The sequence below is a fragment of the Manihot esculenta genome, chromosome 6, assembly GCF_001659605.2.
Source record: "Manihot esculenta cultivar AM560-2 chromosome 6, M.esculenta_v8, whole genome shotgun sequence".
In the NCBI taxonomy this organism is placed as follows: Eukaryota; Viridiplantae; Streptophyta; class Magnoliopsida; order Malpighiales; family Euphorbiaceae; genus Manihot; species Manihot esculenta.
Genome location: NC_035166.2, coordinates 3,935,165 through 3,953,486, shown reverse-complemented (window position 1 = coordinate 3,953,486; position 18,322 = coordinate 3,935,165). Strand labels below are relative to the sequence as shown.

Here is an 18,322-nt window from a genome sequence, read left to right as displayed (position 1 = left end):
CTTATAAACAACCGATTTAATTTCTTGTATTAACTCTAAATCATTTTTGTTCCTATACATAATAGAAAAAAGTATTAATGGTTAAGAAAATAAATAATTAAAAAACATTTTGTTGCTTAAAAGTATAAATATTTTATATTATTTTATACCTTAAATAATAGTAATTAAAGTTGAATTATTTTTCAGCAGCTAAGCACCTACCTATCTGCATAATGAATGAACGTTATGAGAATGAATAGGAATATTAATGAATGCTCAGTGTATTTCCAACAGTTAAAGAGTAAAATTGAAATGACTTCTGGAGAAGAAAAGTGAATGCTAATTAAATATTTAAACAACTTCATCAACTAATAATTAATGAAGTTATATATTAAATTTTTAAGAACAAGTGTAGATGAACAAATTTCGGTCTCTCCGAGAGTGAGCACTGTTCAGTTCAAACTAAAAAAATCGATCGAACTGAATTAATTTTAAAATTCGATTCGGTTTTTTATTCAATTTGGTTCGGTTCGATTTTAAAATTCAGAAATTTCGATTATTTCAATTCGATTCAGTTTTGATTAGAAAAAAATCGAAAAAACTGAATCGAACTTATTAGTGATAATAATATATTATTTTTAATAATATAGAGAAATTAAATTATATTAAAATTAAAATATTTTAATTAAACTAAAAATAAAGTATAAAAAATAAAAAATTTATTAAAAATCGAAACCGATCAAATCGAATCAGACCGGTTCGGTTCAGTTCGGTTCGTGACCAAAATCAATCGATTCAGTTTTCATAAATACTAAAATTTCGGTTTTCGATTTATTCAGTTCGGTTCGTAACCAAAATCAATTCGATTCAGTTTTCATAAATACTAAAATTTCGATTTTCGATTTATTCAGTTCGATTCGGTTTTAAACTAAGCCGACCGAATGCTCAGCCCTAGTCTCTCCTGTATTATTCTAACAAAGAAATTTTTACAAGGTTAGTTTCTCTTTTAATATTTATATATAATCTTTTGTCAATAGTTATATTTGTTTCCCTTCTCATTTATATATAATCTTTGATCAATAGTTATATGTAAAATTATTGTGATATAATTTTTAAATATTTTCTATTTAAACAATAACTTAAATTTTGAGTTTATTATTATGCATTATTTTTGTAAGTTTATATTTATATTTTTTTCATTTATTTATAATATTCAGGAAGTATAATCAACTTTGACATAAATGCATTAGCAACTTTGATTGCATATGGTGGATATTTAATTTTTTTGCTTTGTTTTTATTATTATCTTGAGATATTATTTACGGATTCTATTTATGATAAATATAACGTTAGGCAAGAATTACCGTGATAAATAGACAAACAAAATTTTTCATAATATTATAGAATGGAACCACAAGCATTTAGAGGCTTAGTTAATATTTTAAAATAAAAAAGTTTATTAAAGGATAACGTATTTAGTTGTATTAAGAAACAAATAGCAAAACATTTATACATTTTGAATCGTAATAAAAAAATCATATTGTGAATTTTCTTCTTCAGAGTGAAGATGCAATGAATCGTTATTTTCAAATTGTATTAAGAGCAATTATCTCATTAGAGGATGAGTTTTTGGTGCAACCAGATAGTTTTATTATTTCTTCAGAAATATTATATATTGAAGAAATATTTTATATTTATTTTTACGTTAGTAACTTTGGAATTATGAGCTTAATTTTTTATTTATTATATTAATTTTATTAGCATTTTATACAATTAGTTTTGTGACATAGAATTATATTAGTGTCATCGATGGAACTCCCATGTGTGTTAAAATTTCAAAAGTAAATGTGTCAAGATACGGAAAGGAAAGAATTTCCCACTATGAACATATTAGCAGCTTGCACATTTGATTTAAGATTCACTTATGTGTTACTGGATTGGGATGGATCAACTTTAAATTTACGCATATTATAAAATGCTTTGATTACGGAAAATAGATTGAAAATCCATAAGGTAAATATTGAATAAAATTTAATAAATTTATTTGTTCAAATGTTGTAAATTAAATAAATATTTTTACTTTATTGTGTAAGTAGATTTTATGTAGTAGATGTTAGTTATCCATTGAGTTTAGTCTCATAACTTTTGAAGGGATATTCAAGTTGTGCTCCCGAAAATACACAAGAATTATTCAATATTCCACATTCATCATTACGTAATATATTAAAAGAGTTTTCGTAGTGCTTAAAAAAGAGATTTTCCATTATAACTAGTGGAACATAAGTATATTACGATGTTGATACAGTTTCAAAAATTGTGTTTGCATGTTGCATTTTACATAATTATTTTATGATGTATGATTCAGATGAATATATTTTATACTAAATTGATCATGAATTGATGCAAAATCCTATTGAAATTCATGGTGTTGAACGCATGGCCTAAGGAAATGGATCAACTTTTGTTTTATCTTTTAAAAGAATAAAAAATAAAAAAAATAAAAATGAGAAAAAATTTAATAGAAAAACTTAGAATACTATTATTATCTCTCTTAGCAATGAGTTTTAAAATATTTGACAAGACAAAATCAGTTATAAACTATCCAAAAGCCAATGGGTTTAGTTATTGAATAAAAAAAAATGGTTTTGGATGGAATGATATAACCAAAAAAATTAAGCTATGCCAACTATGTGGGAAAGTGTTATTTAAGTGTTACATATTTATTTAATTTAATAAAATTAAATTGTAGAATTTATATAGAAATATAGATAAACATGGTATAAATGTAATTATGTCGTTGAAATTAATACAAATATCACCACAAAAAAACAGGCTATTAGTGACGGATTTAGCGACGGAAATTACTTCCGTCGGAAAAAAAAATTTAGCGACGGAATTAGCGACGGATCAGCGACGAACACTAAAGCTTTATATTTCTGACGGATTTGCGACGGATTTTTAAAATATTAGCGACGGAATTTATTCCGTCGCTAATCTGTCAGAAAATGCAAAAAAATATTTAAAAATCTAATCCATCTCTTTCGGGACTCTTTTTGATTTCAGCCACCATTTTCCTCTCCTCTCTTCTCCTCTCTTCTCCTTATCGCTCCATCCTTCTTCTTGCCGCCGTCGCCGTCGCCGCCTCCGTCGCCGCCGCCACTGTCGTTCCCGGGCTATCGCGCGTTGCTGCGCCTCTCTGTAGCTGTTGCTGTTGCCGCGGCTGTGCCGCCATTACTGGAGCTGCCACCGCTGCCACCACCACCGTTGCCACTCACCGCCGTTGCAACTGCCGATCGTCGCCACTCCATGTAAGTTATTGAAGGAATGATTGGTTGATCCTAATGTATGCTTGTTATACTAATTTTTAATTTTATATTAATTATTAAAATAATAATTTTGAAAAATATTAGGTGATTACTTAGCCATTGAGTTTGATGGGTTTATTGCTTAATTGTTTGTTTTTATATTTTTTATTTATTTATTTGGGGTTTTGAGATTACATGATTATTATGTTACTAATTTTTATAAATTATGAAATATATATTATAATATGTTAAAAATAATGTGAAAATAAATTCATTAGTTATAAAAAAAAAAATAATGTGGAATTATGAAATATAGCTTGTGCAGCAGCAAGCTTGCTGCTGCCTTGCTTGTGCAGCAGCAAGCATGCTGCTGCACAAGCAAGGCAAGCTGCAGCGCAGCAGCTGCTGCTGTGCAGCGCAGCAGCTGCTGCTGTGCTGCAGCAGCTGCTGTGCTGCACAGTAGGTTGCTGCTGTGCTGCAGCAGCTGCTGCTGCACAGCAGCTTGCTGCCTTTTAAAAAATGACCTTTTAAAAAATATATATATATTTTTAATTTTAAGAGAATAAGTCATTTTATAAATTTCAAAATAATAATAATAATAATATATAATTTTATTAATATATATATGTATTGTTAAATTGATTACTTTATGTGCCTTTATTCAACTTTTCTTTGATATGTATTGTTAAATTGATTAGTGTGTTTGATTTGTTAAATTAGTATATAATTAAAGTTGAATTTGTTTATATTTCAGAATATATTTATCATGTCGGTAGATCGTAGATGGATGTATGAGCGACTAGATGAAAATAGCTTTCTTAATTCTGAATTTGAGATTGGGGTGGAGACATTTCTAAACTTTGCCTATGCACAAGTACAGTTTATATGCCAAGATAAAATTCGTTGTCCATGTTCTAAGTGTCAGAATAGGAATTTTCAGAATAGGCAAGATGTTACTTATCACCTTTGCAAAAGTGGATTTGTTGGAGGATATACTAAGTGGATTGCGCATGGTGAATCTATCACTCATGAAATAAATTCTGAACAACTTGAGGAACAATCTACTGATTATCTTGCTACAACCAACAATGTCAATGATTATAGAAGCATGGTCATGGAAGCAATGGATATAAATTATGGTACAGTTGGAGTTGGTAGTTCTGAAATGGGCAATCGAACCATGGAGCCGAACTTAGAAGTTTCAAAATTCTATGAATTATTACATGGTGCGGATGTGCCATTATGGGAAGGCTGCAATAATCATACCAAGTTATCTGCTGTATCTCAATTGCTGAACTTAATGTCAGAATTTCACATTAGTCATAGTTGTTTTAATAAGTTTATGGGAACGGTAAAAAGTATGCTACCAGAAGGAAACCTCTTACCAGATAATTTTTATAATACGAAGAAGATGATGTCCACTCTAGGCCTTGGTTATACAAAAATCGATGTTTGTGTAAACAATTGTATGTTGTACTTTCAAGAAAATATCAACAGAACATCATGTACAATATGTGGTCACCCTCGATATAAACCAATACAATCATTTATGGGGCGACGAAAAAAGAGACCATTTAAAGTGTTGCGATATCTACCTTTGATTTCTAGACTCCAAAGACTTTTTATGTCATCCAAAACTGCTCTGCATATGGTTTGGCATGCTTCTAACCAACATGTAGATGGTAGTATGGTGCATCCTGTTGATAGTGAGGCATGGAAACATTTTGATCGCACCCACTCTTGGTTTGCATCTGATCCAAGAAATGTTCGGCTTGGATTATGTACTGATGGATTCAATCCTTTTGGGCAACGGTCTAAACCGTATTCTTGTTGGCCCGTAATTGTTGTAGTTTACAATTTACCTCCATGGATGGCAATGAAAAAACCTTACATGTTTCTGAATATGGTAATTCCAGGTCCTAAAAGCCCTGGAAAAAGCTTGGATGTTTTTTTTAGGCCTTTGATTGATGAGCTGAAATTGTTGTGGCATGAAGGAGTTTGGACTCATGATGCTAATTCTAACCAAAACTTTCAAATGAAAGCAGCATTGTTATGGACAATAAGTGATTTTCCTGCATATGGTATGTTATCTGGATGGAGCACACATGGTAGAATGTCATGTCCATATTGTATGGAAAATAGTAAGGCCTTTATACTTCAGCATGGTGGGAAGCCATCTTTTTTTGATTGTCATCGTCAATTCCTTCCTATTAACCATCCATATCGAAGACAGAAAGATAAATTTAGAAAAGGCTTCATAGAAAAAACTCCTCCACCTTCTCGTATGGCAGGTGATGTTATACAACATCGGGTTAATTTGTTGAGTGATGTTGTGTTTGGAACAACTGCTGGCAAGCAAACAATACCGGGGTTTGGAGTACAGCATAACTGGGTGAAAAAGAGTATATTTTGGGAGCTTCCATATTGGCAATCAAATTTACTTCGACATAATTTGGATGTTATGCATATAGAGAAGAATGTATTTGATAACATATTCTACACAGTTATGGATGTGAATGGCAAATCAAAGGACAATATCAAGGCAAGACAAGATTTGAAAGTCTATTGCAATCGTCCCGAGTTAGAATTGTTGTATAATAATGGTAAAGTGTACAAACCTAAAGCCACTTATTCTTTGAATAAAGAACAGAAACGGTCAATTTGTCAATGGCTTAAGGATTTGAGGTTGCCTGACGGTTATGCTTCGAACATTGCTCAGTCTGTTAGTGTGAATGATTGTAAATTTTATGGATTAAAAAGCCATGATTGCCACATATTGATGCAAAGACTGATACCAATTGCATTTCGTGACATATTGCCTAAAGCAGTTTGGGATGCTTTGACTGAGTTGAGTCATTTTTTTAGAGACATAACTGCAACCACACTCACAGAAGAAAATTTGAATATCTTAGAAAAAAATATTGTTGAGAGCATTTGCAAGATGGAGAAGATATTCCCACCCGGTTTCTTTGACTCAATGGAGCATTTACCTATTCACTTGGCATACGAGGCAAAAGTAGGTGGACCTGTGCAATATCGTTGGATGTATCCCTTTGAACGGTAAATGCAATACTAAATATTTACATATGGTGTATTGTAAATAAATGTCAAATAACCAACTAACAGTCTAATTTTTCTTTTACTAGATACCTCTTTGACTTGAAGAAAAAAGTCAAAAATAATGCTTCTGTTGAGGGTTCAATTGTTGAGGCATATCTTATTGAGGAAATTTCATCTTTTTGCTCACATTACTTTGAGCCATCTATCTCGACAAGACTAAATAGAGTCCCAAGAAATGATGATGGTGGACATGTAGAACCTATGGGACGCCTTTCGATTTTCACTCATGCAGGTCGACCTTTTGGGCAGTTGGAACATGGCAGAATGTTGTCAAATGAAGAGTACTGTGCAGCACATTTATATGTGTTATTGAATTGTCCTGAAATTGATCCGTTTATTGAGTAAGTGATTTAAATTAAGTATTAACATTTTAATCATATAAAATAAAATATGTTACAAAAAAATTAATTTTTTTGTGTAGGATTTTTGATTCTCATTTTCGAGAAACAATACCAAATATCAGCGATCAACAAATTGAGCAAATGCGAGAGCGAGAACTGGCTAATTGGTTAAAAGACTATGTAAGTATTGCAAGTGATGATTTGAGCTTTAGCATTATTGTTGACTTCTAACTTAATATTTCAACATTAGGTGGGAAGGAACGAAGTTGATAACTGCATTTATCAAATAGCTCAAGGGCCCAGCCGAAAAGTACAATCATATAAAGGATATTTTGTGAATGGATTTAAATTTCATCGACATGATTATGGCAGAGAGCGAAAAACATTAAATAGTGGTGTATGGGTCAAAGGAAGTTGTTATAATGAATATGAAAGTGATTACTATGGCTTGCTGAATGATGTATTAGAATTAGAGTACTTTGGAGAGAAAAACAAGATAATCCTTTTCAAGTGTGAATGGTTTGACACTAATAGAGGGGTAAGGGTCCATCCTCAACATGGTCTTGTGGAAATCAATGTCAAATTAAGGCTAGCATCATCTGATCCATTTATTTTAGCTCAACAAGCTCATCAAGTTTGCTATATTAAATATCCTAAAATCAATAAAGTCAGAGTTGACTGGTGTGCGGTTTTCAAAACCAAAGCTAGGAGCACTTACAATATTGGACCTTCCATGGTTAACAACAATTCAAATGAGCAAAACTCCAATGATGTTGCTTATCAAGAGGATGATGTCTCAAGACCTCAAGAAATTGTACCAACAACCGAACTTGATGATCCCACAATGTTACTTGATTCAAGTAGTATGGTTGAGGTGGATGTTAATGAATTGCAACAAGTGCAACAACCACTTGAAGTGGTGGAAGATGAAGATGAGGATGTAGAGGAAGAGGAAGAGGGAGAGGATGAAGAAGAGGAAGAAGACACTGAAGAGTCAGATGACGATTTAGAAGTTGATGGTATTGATAGTGATGATGATGTCAACTTAGAAGATGATTCTGAATGATACATTGTAAAGTATATCATATTTTTATATATATTCATAGACTTAATATTTGATTATTATTTTTTCTATTGTTTGTCTTTATTGTTAATTAAAACTAATGGACAATTATTTTTTCAGATGCCTCGAAGAGCAGTATCATCTAGAGGTAGAGGACATAGCCAGCAGCTCTCTATGAATGAAACAAATAATCCAACTGCAGATTGTACTTCTCTATCAGATGATTCAACAAATTCATAGATTAGTTTTTAGTTTTATGAACATTGTTAAGTATTATTCATTTATTTTAAATTTTATGACGATTGTTAAGTATTATTATGAACATTGTTAAATATTATGGATTTATTTTATATATTCTGAATATTGTTAAGTATTATGAACATTACTTATAATTATTATGAATGATATTTGATTTATATTCAATATGATTCTTAATTATAAATTATTTGATTATACAGGGAATATCTAAATAAAAACAGGGAACTATTTTTTGTGATTGAATTTTAGCATATTAGCGACGGATTAGCGAGAATTTTTTTTTAAATTGTGTTAATATTTCCGACGGATTTCCGACGGAAAATTTCCGTCGCTAATTATTTCCGACGGATTAGCGACGGAATGTTCATCGGATGAATTGGAATTTCCGACGGATTTAGCGACAAAAGTTTTTCGTCGCTAAATTTTTCTGACTGAATTTTCCGTCGGAAAACCGTCGGAAATTTTTCCGACGGAGTTAAAATCCGTCGGAAATCCGTCGGAAAAAATTAGCGACATGACTTTAAGCGACGGACTTGAGTCCGTCGCAAATCCGTCGCTGAAAGTTTCAGCGACGGATTTTTTACTTTCAGCGACGGAAAAATCCGTCACTGATACCCTGTTTTTTTGTAGTGTATAATGTGTAAACTAATTAATTGGACTCAATTAATTAATTAAAAAATCAACACTAATAAAGAGTTGTATTAGAATTAAACTAGGAAAAGAGTTTTCTTAAGATTAAACAATGAGAATAATATGCCAAAAAAATTATAAATAACACTTTAGCCAAATATTGGGACGTGAAAAAATAAAAACGGAAATTATTCTCCTCTCTTTTTCATTCACTTTTAGCTAGAAGTGAGTAATATTCGGTTTAAATTAAAAAAACGATGTAATTGAATTAATTTAAAAATTCAGTTTGATTTTTTATTCATTTTAGTTCGGTTTGATTTTTAATTTTAAAAATTTTGATTATTTCGGTTCGGTTCGATTTTAGTCAGAAAAAATAAAAAAAATAAACTGAATTAATTAGTGATAATACTATATTATTTTTAATAATATAAAGATATTAGATCATATTAAGGTTAAAATATTCCAATTAAATTTTAAAATACTAAAAATAAAATGTAAAAAATAAAAAATTTATTAAAAATTTAAATCGATCAAATCGAACTGAATTAAACAAATTCAGACTAATTTGATTCGATTTGATTTCTAATCAAAATCAATTTGATTCGATTTCTATAAATACTAAACTTTTGATTTTTAGTTTATTTGATTCAATTCAATTTTAAATCGAACCGAACGAATGCTCACCTCTACTGACTAAATCTCTCATCAGCCTCAAGAGAAATTTTCGATCATGATTTAGTGCTTCGAAAGTTTTTAGCTTCTCATCCTAACTTAGATTACTATTGGAGATAATCAATTTGAATTAAAATTCAAAAAAATAAAGGAACAAACAATTTCAAAAGTAAAAAGTTTATACTTTTAATTAAGAATTTAAATTTTTAATGATTTTTTTTTTATGATTGTGACTTTCAAGATTTTATTTTCCACTGCAATTATTTTATTTATAATTTTAAATATTTTTTAAGAATTTAAATAGAAAAGAACTTATCATGTATTGTTTGTAAGTTCAAACACTTCATTGATAAATATTAATATTGTAGATGATAAATAAACGTTGGATAATTTATTTTACTGACTACTTTTTTACATAATTTAATTGATAAATTTCATTTTTTTTACTTATAAGTGTAATTAGTAATTTTATTATTTAAAATTTAATTTTTAAAAAATGATAATTTTATTTTCCAAATTACTTTTATAATTACTTTAAAAAATCTCAAAGAATATATAAAAATATAATAAAATGGTCATTTTTAAAACAATAATATTTTTAAACTAGGTGATAAATTTATTATTTAAATTATTTTTATTAAAATAAAATTTAAAGGATATATAAAAATACAAAAAAAATTAATTTTCAAAATAAAAATTATTAAAATATATGATACCTTTCATAACTAGTTAAATAATGATAATATTTGATAATCTTTTAATTATTTATTTTATTATAATAATACAATACACAATTCATTACAATTGCATGGTATTAGAGTCTACACAACCTTATTATCATAAGAAATGATATGCTTCTATCTACTTATGTGACAAACTAAATTTATCTCAACTTTTTTAGTATTTTAATATTTTATTTTTTTCATTTTAATTATTTATCTATTTATTTATTAAATAAATTTGTCGTTATCCATTATAGAATGAAACACTTGGCAAAGCATAAAACCATTGACATAGTAGTCTTGAGCTAAATGGCTCCTTCGATTAGTAGTCCCATTGTACTTGCTCAGTAACTTGAACTTTGAAGGAAATTCTCCGCCCAAGATTCCTTTAAATAAGGGTGAGGTATCTCCCTAACTCAAAATCATCCTTCTATTTCAATCCACGTTTCACGGTATCTCATCTTCAGACTCCTCATCTCACCTTCCAACTTGCTTTGACCTTTGGAGTTAACGTTCTCAATTCTTGCAGTCTCGTGGGGAGCCTCTCCCTCAGTCTTGGTGGTTCCCTAAGATGTCTCCTCTCTTGTTTTAACAATTCTCTAAGAAACCTCTTTCTTAGCCTTGTATTATTCCAACATTGTTTGCAATCTCTTAACATACTGAACCATCTAATCAATGCTCATGGTATTGAGGTCCATCTCCATTGAAGCTGGGGTATTCTGTCTACTTCTTATTAGAGTGGAGATAGTGGCAGTCCTGATTGCAATAGATTTGGGAATAGCTCGTAAGTTTTCATTCGTTGGAAATGATAAAAAAATATGCAGAAAAGGCAAAAAAAAAAAAAAAGAAATTTAGGCCAGATTCTCCAAATGAGAAGATACTCTTTGGATCCAGACAATAGAGTTGTTAAATTTGGATCAAGCCTAACTCACCCAAAAACTAGCTCAAGGGAGAGGATGACCTATGGTCCATATAAATGGCACATTGCCCCTTTCCACAACCGATGTGGGATTTAATATACCCCTCACGCCCAACAAATGTGCCCTTTATATGGGTCATAGGTAATCCTCCCCCTTGAGCTAGCTTTTGGAGTGAGTTAGGCGTAGCCCAAATTTAATATGGCATCAGAGCCTCTCATCCGATGTTGGGCACCCCATAAATATGCCACGCACCAGTAGGAATTCTGGGCGTGAGGGGTGATGATCTGAGATCCAGAGAAATAAAGTTTTTACAATGGGCTCTGTAAAACTTAGAAAAATCTTAAACCTAGAAGAAAGCATTTCTCCTGTTGTCCCTTGAAGCAACCCAAGAGGGGGGGTGAATTGGGTTTATAAAAAATTTAAAGGAAAAAGCACAAATTAGAAGGCAATAAAGAAGAAGATAATCAACACAAGAATTTATAGAGGTTCAGCTATCCCAAGCCTACGTCCTCTCCTCAAGGTCCACCTTGAGAGTTCAACTCCACTATCAACTCTTCTTTGGGTGAAGAATAAAACCCTTACAATCTTTGTAATACCCGGCTAGACTCCGGTATCGAAATCCCTACCGTCCGGTGGGATCTCGAACGTCGAAAATCTCTAGAAGGGTAAGAACGTGTTTTATAAAAATGTTTTCATGTATTTTAATGTTTTAAGTATAAAAGAAAATGAGTTTTTACATGAAAATAGCATTGGAGGAAAACCCAGGTTCGGCCGCCGAAAGGCAAGTTCGGCCGCCGAACATGCATGCGTTTTGGAGGCACGTTAGGCCCCCGAAAGCATAGGCGAGGGAAGTCCAGGTTCGGCCGCCGAAACTCACGTTCGGCCGCCGAACATTTGCATGGATGCGGAGGCATGTTCGGCCCCCGAACGTGGCCTGGCCAGCCACCTATAAAAGGGGCACTTAGCCGAAATGGGCGAGCTTTCTCCCATTTTCGGCCACAGCAAGCTTCCAACCTTCCCTTTACAAATCTTGTGCTCTTCCTCCAAATCTCTTCCATTTTTCTTGAGTTTTAAACTCACATTGCAAGTTTTGAGCATTCAAACCAAGTTTTGGAGCTTTGGGAACTCAGGAGCTCATTTTCGTGGATCTCCAAGTTTAGGTCGTCTCCCTCTCGATCTTCAAGAGGTAAGAGCCGATCTTAAACTCCTTATGTGTTTTAACTAAGTTTTATGCAAGATCTATGGGTAGAAATGCATGTTAGGGTATATGATGAGTTTATGGGTTTTGATGCTTTGATGAACAATGTAGCTTGTTTATGTGTTGTTGGAAGTGTTGTAGTTGGGGTATATGCTAGTTTGAGACCCCTAGGTGTGATGTATGTGAAGTATGCATGTTGTAGAGCAAGTTTTTGCATGATTTGAGCTTGGGAGGCGAAATGGGCATAAAAGAGCTGAGTTTCTGCCCTTCGGGAGAAGCTCAGGTTCGGCAGCCGAAGTGACCTTCGGCCGCCGAACCCCCTTTGTGGAGGCAGCATTCGGCTGCCGAAGTTGCCCCCGAAAAGAGACTTCCGTCTCTGTCTGGGACTTTCGGCCGCCGAAGGTGCCGCCGAAAGTGCCCGACTTTCGGATCTGTCCAGGACTTTCGGCCGCCGAAGGTGCCGCCGAAAGTGCCCTGTTCAGCCATTTCATGCATATTTCTATGTAATGTTTCAGGATGTTTTAGGGGGTTTTTGGGGAAGTTTATTAGAGTTATGTTTATGTATGTTTGGTCCCTCATTGGAGTCCACCCGTGTAGGTTCGGACCCGAGGAACCGAGGACCTCAGCAATGAGATAGCTGCTTCAGAGTCTGTAGAGCTTCAGCCAGAGGTGAGTGGAATGAACCTTAAGTTTTTAAATAAATGAAATATAACTTTTTGGAGCATGTTCATGCATCATATATGCCATGATATATTTTAGGTTGTTTACATTAGTATTCACGAATATGTTGCATTGCATAATATGATGTGGATGCGGATTGGCTATTGAATGATCCTCTAGTCCTCCTATGGTATGATATGATGATGATACGGTATGGATTGCCAGTGAGGCCCATTCTACGCCCCTGGACTATGTTAAGAGAAAGACCAGTGAGGCCCATTCTACGCCCCTGGCATATTGGAATGTTATGTTATGTTATGTATGTAAGAGAAAGACCAGTGATGCCCATTCTACGCCCCTGGCACGATTGGACTATGTTGAGGACTATAGGTGACAATACCATCCTTATGTGATATGTTTGTGATGTGTTGCATTTCATGGAAGCATGAAATATTTAATATATGTTTTTCTCTATTCTGCTCACTGGGCTTTATAGCTCACCCCTCTCCCCTAACCCCAGATGTACAGGTACAGGGTAGACCAGGAGGTTAGCCAGAGTATGAAGTGATGTTATGTAATAGTTAGATTGTGGACATGAAAATTGTATTATGATGTAATGTAAAAGAGTTTTAAGTTATGTTATGTAATTTGAATATTGAGGATAGAATTGTGCTTGACCAATACAGATTGTTAATCCCACTTGTATGTACATGGTCTTTATGATATGAGATATGAGGTTATGTTTCAACCAAGCTTATGTATGATGAGATACCCCATTGGAGCATTTGATGAGGGCTCCAGTGGAGGTTTATGTTATGTTTATGTTTATGTACAGGTTGAGCTTGGTTGTTATATGAAAATGTTTACAGGTTTATGAGTATTGTTGATCATGTATGGGATTAAGCAGGATTACAGGTTATGTCAGGCTTGCTACGGTTCCCGGCGGCCTTATGCCGATCTGGATCCTAGCGCCGGTAGCGGTCTGGATTTTCGGGCTGTTACAGAGTGGTATCAGAGCCCTAGGTTCATATGGTCGGACCTAGAGTGTCGGGCTCATAGATGTATAGAAGGTCAAGCACAATAGGAAAGGTCATGTCCACTAGGATAGGATGTTGAGTCCTGTCTTGCATGATGATGTGAAATGCCATGATTTTGTACATGTGCATTGATGATATGCTATGCTATGTGATGCATGTGATGAGGGTTCATGTGTGCCCACATGAACCATATGATGCTGATGTTTGTACTATGTGTGGTTTTTCAGAAGACAGGATGAGAGGAACTCGTCGATCTGCAAGATTGACTGGAGTGCCACTTGAGGATGAGGGCATGAGCGCCCGTCCTCCAGCATTGCCTAGGGCAATGTCTAGCAGGTCCAACAGGGACCGAGCAATGAGAGACCCTAGAAGGTCTTTGGATTTGGACAGAAGCAGATCTGTGAGGGGAACTGTACAAGGGAGAATGTCAGTGGATGTGGAGGACAGTGTGGATGTAGAGCAGAGGAGGGATGGCAGTTTAGGGGTTAGTATGTCAGAAGAGGGAATGGGAGAGTCCCAAGGAGGCACTCAGGCCTCGGGATTTGTTCAGCCACCCCACTACCCACATTTCTCGCAACACCCCGGGTATTCGATGGGAGGCACGTCGGATTACCCTAGTTTTAGCCCTTACCCCACACAGATGCCATACCCACCATACTACCCACCATACCCACAGTATCCTATGTATCCACCACCACCCTATCACCCAAATCCAGAAAACCCTACCACAGAAAATGTTGCACCTCCTCCACCACCTACAGAACCAGCAGCCCCAGTTACTCAACCTCCTAACCCTAGCTCATCCAGAGGGAGCAAGGTCAAGATGACCGACTACATGAAGCTGGGTGCTCCCCAATATGATAATGGTGATGACCCATTTATGTATCTGGAAAGGGTCAAAATGATAACAGACGAGATAGGGGCGGATGACAGTAGAGCCATTCAGATGGCTGGGTTCACCCTAAAATGCAAGAAGGCCCGTGAGTGGTTCAAGAACTACATCAAACCGAGGGTGGACAGTCTTCCATGGGAGGATTTCGCAAATGAGTTTGCAGGATGGGCTTTCCCTGATAGTTCAAGGGAATTGAAGATAATAGAATTCGAGCAGTTGAGGCAGACTGATGACATGAGTGTAGACGAATATACTGACAGGTTTATGGAGTTGCTGCCATTTGCTGGGCAGGACCTTAGCACAGACCAGAAGAAGTCGAGGAGGTATATCATGAAGCTCCATCCCAGGTATTCCTCCTTGGTACAGTCAGCAGATAGAGAGAGTTTTCACACCATAGTCGATATGGCTAGGAGAATGGAGGCTAGTGCTATCATCGAGGGAAAAGTCAAGCAGTCAGTGGTACAGCCTTCCGGTTCCAAAACCCCAGGTAGGGGAAAAGTGGATCCTTCTTCCTTAAATTCAGGTAGTAAGAGGTGGAGCAGTACCACCAAGAAGCAGAAGAAGAACAAGTTCTAGAGCAAGATCAAGTCAGGTCTGGGATTAGGAAGTGGCTCGAGCTCAGGTGCAGACAATGTAGCATGTGTGAAGTGTGGTAAGCCACACAGGGGAGTGTGCCTCTATGGGTCCAGAGCCTGCTTCAGATGTGGGCAAGAGGGACATATGGCTCGGGATTGTCCTAGAGCAGCTGTTATGGCACAGTCCCAGCAGACAGGTTCAGGCAGTGTAGCTCAGCCAGTAGCTCCAGCACCAACTCAAGCCAGCGGCAGAGGTAGAGGGAGAGGAGCAGCCTCTTCTTCAGCGGGTTTCAGAGGTGAAGGTCCGTCAGCTCCAACGAGGATCTTCACAATGACACAGCAAGAGGCAAACACATCCAACACCGTGGTGGCAGGTAATCTCATCATTGGTTGTTCTGATCTGTATGCATTGATGGACCCTGGTGCATCTCATTCTTTCATCGCTCCGAGAGCCGTGCTGAGGTTAGGGTTGATGGTCTCTGAGTTAGAGTGTCCCCTCTGGGTCAGTGGACCCAAGTGTGACCCGTCAGTGGCAGAGTCAGTCTGTCAATGTAGTCCAGTTTTTGTGGAGGGAAGATGCATGTCCGCCGACCTTGTGGTTCTAGAGTTGACTGATTTTGACGTCATTCTAGGGGTGGACTGGTTATCTACCCATGGTGCTACCTTGGACTGCAGGGACAAGGTAGTTAAGTTCAGATGTCAGGATGGGTCAGAAGTCGTCTTCAGAGGAGACAAAAGGGGTACGCCTAGAGGTATGATATCGGCCCTACAGACTCGTAGGCTGCTCAGGAGGGGTTGTCAGGGTTATCTAGCTCACGTGAGAGAGCTAGACAGTCAGGTTGGAGAGCCCGCCTCAGTGCCGGTGGTCAGAGAGTTCTTAGACGTGTTCCCAGACGAGCTTCCAGGTTTACCACCTGCTAGGGAGATAGAGTTCGAGATAGAGTTAATGCCTGGAACGAGACCGATCTCTATCCCTCCCTACAGGATGGCCCCAGCTGAGTTGAAAGAGTTGAAAGAACAGTTGCAAGATCTAGTAGACAAGGGCTTCATCCGACCGAGTACCTCACCTTGGGGTGCTCCAGTACTCTTTGTAAAGAAGAAGGATGGATCCCTTAGACTTTGTATCGACTACAGACAGTTGAACAAAGTCACTACTAAGAATAAGTACCCATTGCCAAGGATCGACGATCTATTCGACCAGCTAGCAGGAGCGGGTTGTTTCTCCAAGATAGATCTGAGATCAGGGTACCATCAGCTGAGAATAAGGGAAGAAGACACACCAAAGACAGCTTTCAGGACCAGATATGGGCACTATGAGTTCCTTGTGATGCCGTTCGGGTTAACCAACGCCCCTGCAGCATTCATGGACCTCATGAACAGAGTGTTTAGACAGTACCTGGACCACTTTGTTATTGTCTTCATAGATGATATCTTAGTGTATTCCAGGAATGCAGAGGAGCATGCCCATCATCTGAGGATAGTTCTGCAGACCTTGAGGGAACATGGCTTGTATGCCAAGTTCTCCAAGTGTGAATTCTGGTTGAGGAGCATTTCGTTCTTGGGGCACGTAGTATCAGAGAATGGAATTGAGGTGGACCCCAAGAAGACAGAAACTGTGGCTAACTGGCCTAGACCCACTTCAGTAACAGAGATCAGGAGTTTCTTGGGTTTGGCAGGTTACTACAGGAGGTTCGTTCAGGACTTCTCAAAGATAGCAGCTCCTCTGACCAGACTAACCAGGAAGAATCAAAAGTTTCTGTGGACCGACCAGTGTGAGGAGAGTTTTGAAGAGCTCAAGAAGAGGTTGACTTCAGCACCAGTTTTAGCTCTGCCGGCTAGTGATGAAGACTTTACGGTCTTTTGTGATGCGTCCCGTGTGGGACTGGGTTGTGTGCTTATGCAGGATGAGAGGGTGATTGCTTATGCTTCTAGGCAGCTGAAGAAGCATGAGTTGAATTACCCCACACATGACCTTGAGATGGCAGCAGTAATCTTTGCACTCAAGATGTGGAGGCACTACCTCTACGGGGTTAAATGTGAGATCTTTACGGATCATAAGAGCCTGCAATACATCTTGAGTCAAAGAGATTTGAATTTGAGACAGAGGAGGTGGGTAAAGCTGCTGAGTGACTATGATTGCAAGATTCAGTATCATCCGGGTAAGGCGAATGTTGTGGCAGACGCCCTAAGCCGGAAGTCACTAGGCAGTCTATCCCACATCACGGCAGAGAGGAGACCAGTGGTGAAGGAGTTTTACAAGCTCATTGAGGAAGGTCTACAGTTGGAGTTATCTGGTACAGGTGCCTTAGTTGCTCAGATGAAAGTGACACCCGTGTTTCTGGAGCAGGTGGCTCAGAAACAGCATGAGGACCCAGAGTTAGTGAAGATTGCCAGGACTGTTCAGTCAGGCAAAAATGAAGAGTTTAGATTTGACAGTAAGGGGATCCTCTGCTATGGGAACAGATTATGTGTATCAGATGACATAGGGCTTAAAGGAGACATTATGAGGGAGGCTCATAATGCAAGATACAGCGTTCACCCCGGAGCCACCAAGATGTATCAGGATTTGAAGAAGGTTTATTGGTGGCCAGCGATGAAGAAAGAAGTGGCACAGTTTGTGTCCGCCTGCGAAGTATGTCAGAGGGTGAAGCTGGAACATCAGAAGCCGGCTGGAATGCTGAACCTGCTACCTATTCTAGAGTGGAAATGGGAGAATATAGCTATGGACTTCGTAGTGGGGTTACCGGCGACGTCCAACAGATTGGACTCCATATGGGTGATTGTGGACAGACTCACCAAATCTGCTCACTTCATCCCTGTCAGGAGTGGCTATTCTGTGGACAAGTTGGCGCAGGTATATGTAGATGAGATAGTCAGACTGCATGGGGTTCCTGTTTCAATAGTGTCAGATAGAGGGCCCCAGTTCACCTCCAGGTTTTGGCGGAGTCTG

General features: G+C 36.8%; 1 protein-coding gene across 1 annotated transcript; it reads left to right on the top strand.

Annotated features, from left to right (window-relative positions):
• Positions 1 to 1,551: 1,551 nt before the first annotated feature.
• Positions 1,552 to 8,104, top strand: LOC122723818. Its single transcript, XM_043957471.1, has 5 exons — positions 1,552 to 1,611; positions 3,043 to 3,287; positions 6,826 to 6,925; positions 6,996 to 7,817; positions 7,929 to 8,104. Exons 1-4 carry the CDS (start codon positions 1,552 to 1,554, stop codon positions 7,809 to 7,811), a joined length of 1,221 nt encoding a protein of 406 aa, XP_043813406.1. The 3' UTR covers positions 7,812 to 7,817; positions 7,929 to 8,104.
• Positions 8,105 to 18,322: the final 10,218 nt, after the last annotated feature.

Excerpts from the sequence above, each read along its gene's own strand:
- LOC122723818 (XM_043957471.1), top strand. The coding sequence starts at position 1,552 with ATGAATCGTTATTTTCAAATTGTATTAAGAGCAATTATCTCATTAGAG. Across the intron at positions 1,612-3,042 it reads CATTAGAGGATGAGTTTTTG|CCACCATTTTCCTCTCCTCT; the intron begins GTGCAACCAGAT and ends TTTTGATTTCAG. Across the intron at positions 6,926-6,995 it reads CTAATTGGTTAAAAGACTAT|GTGGGAAGGAACGAAGTTGA; the intron begins GTAAGTATTGCA and ends TTTCAACATTAG.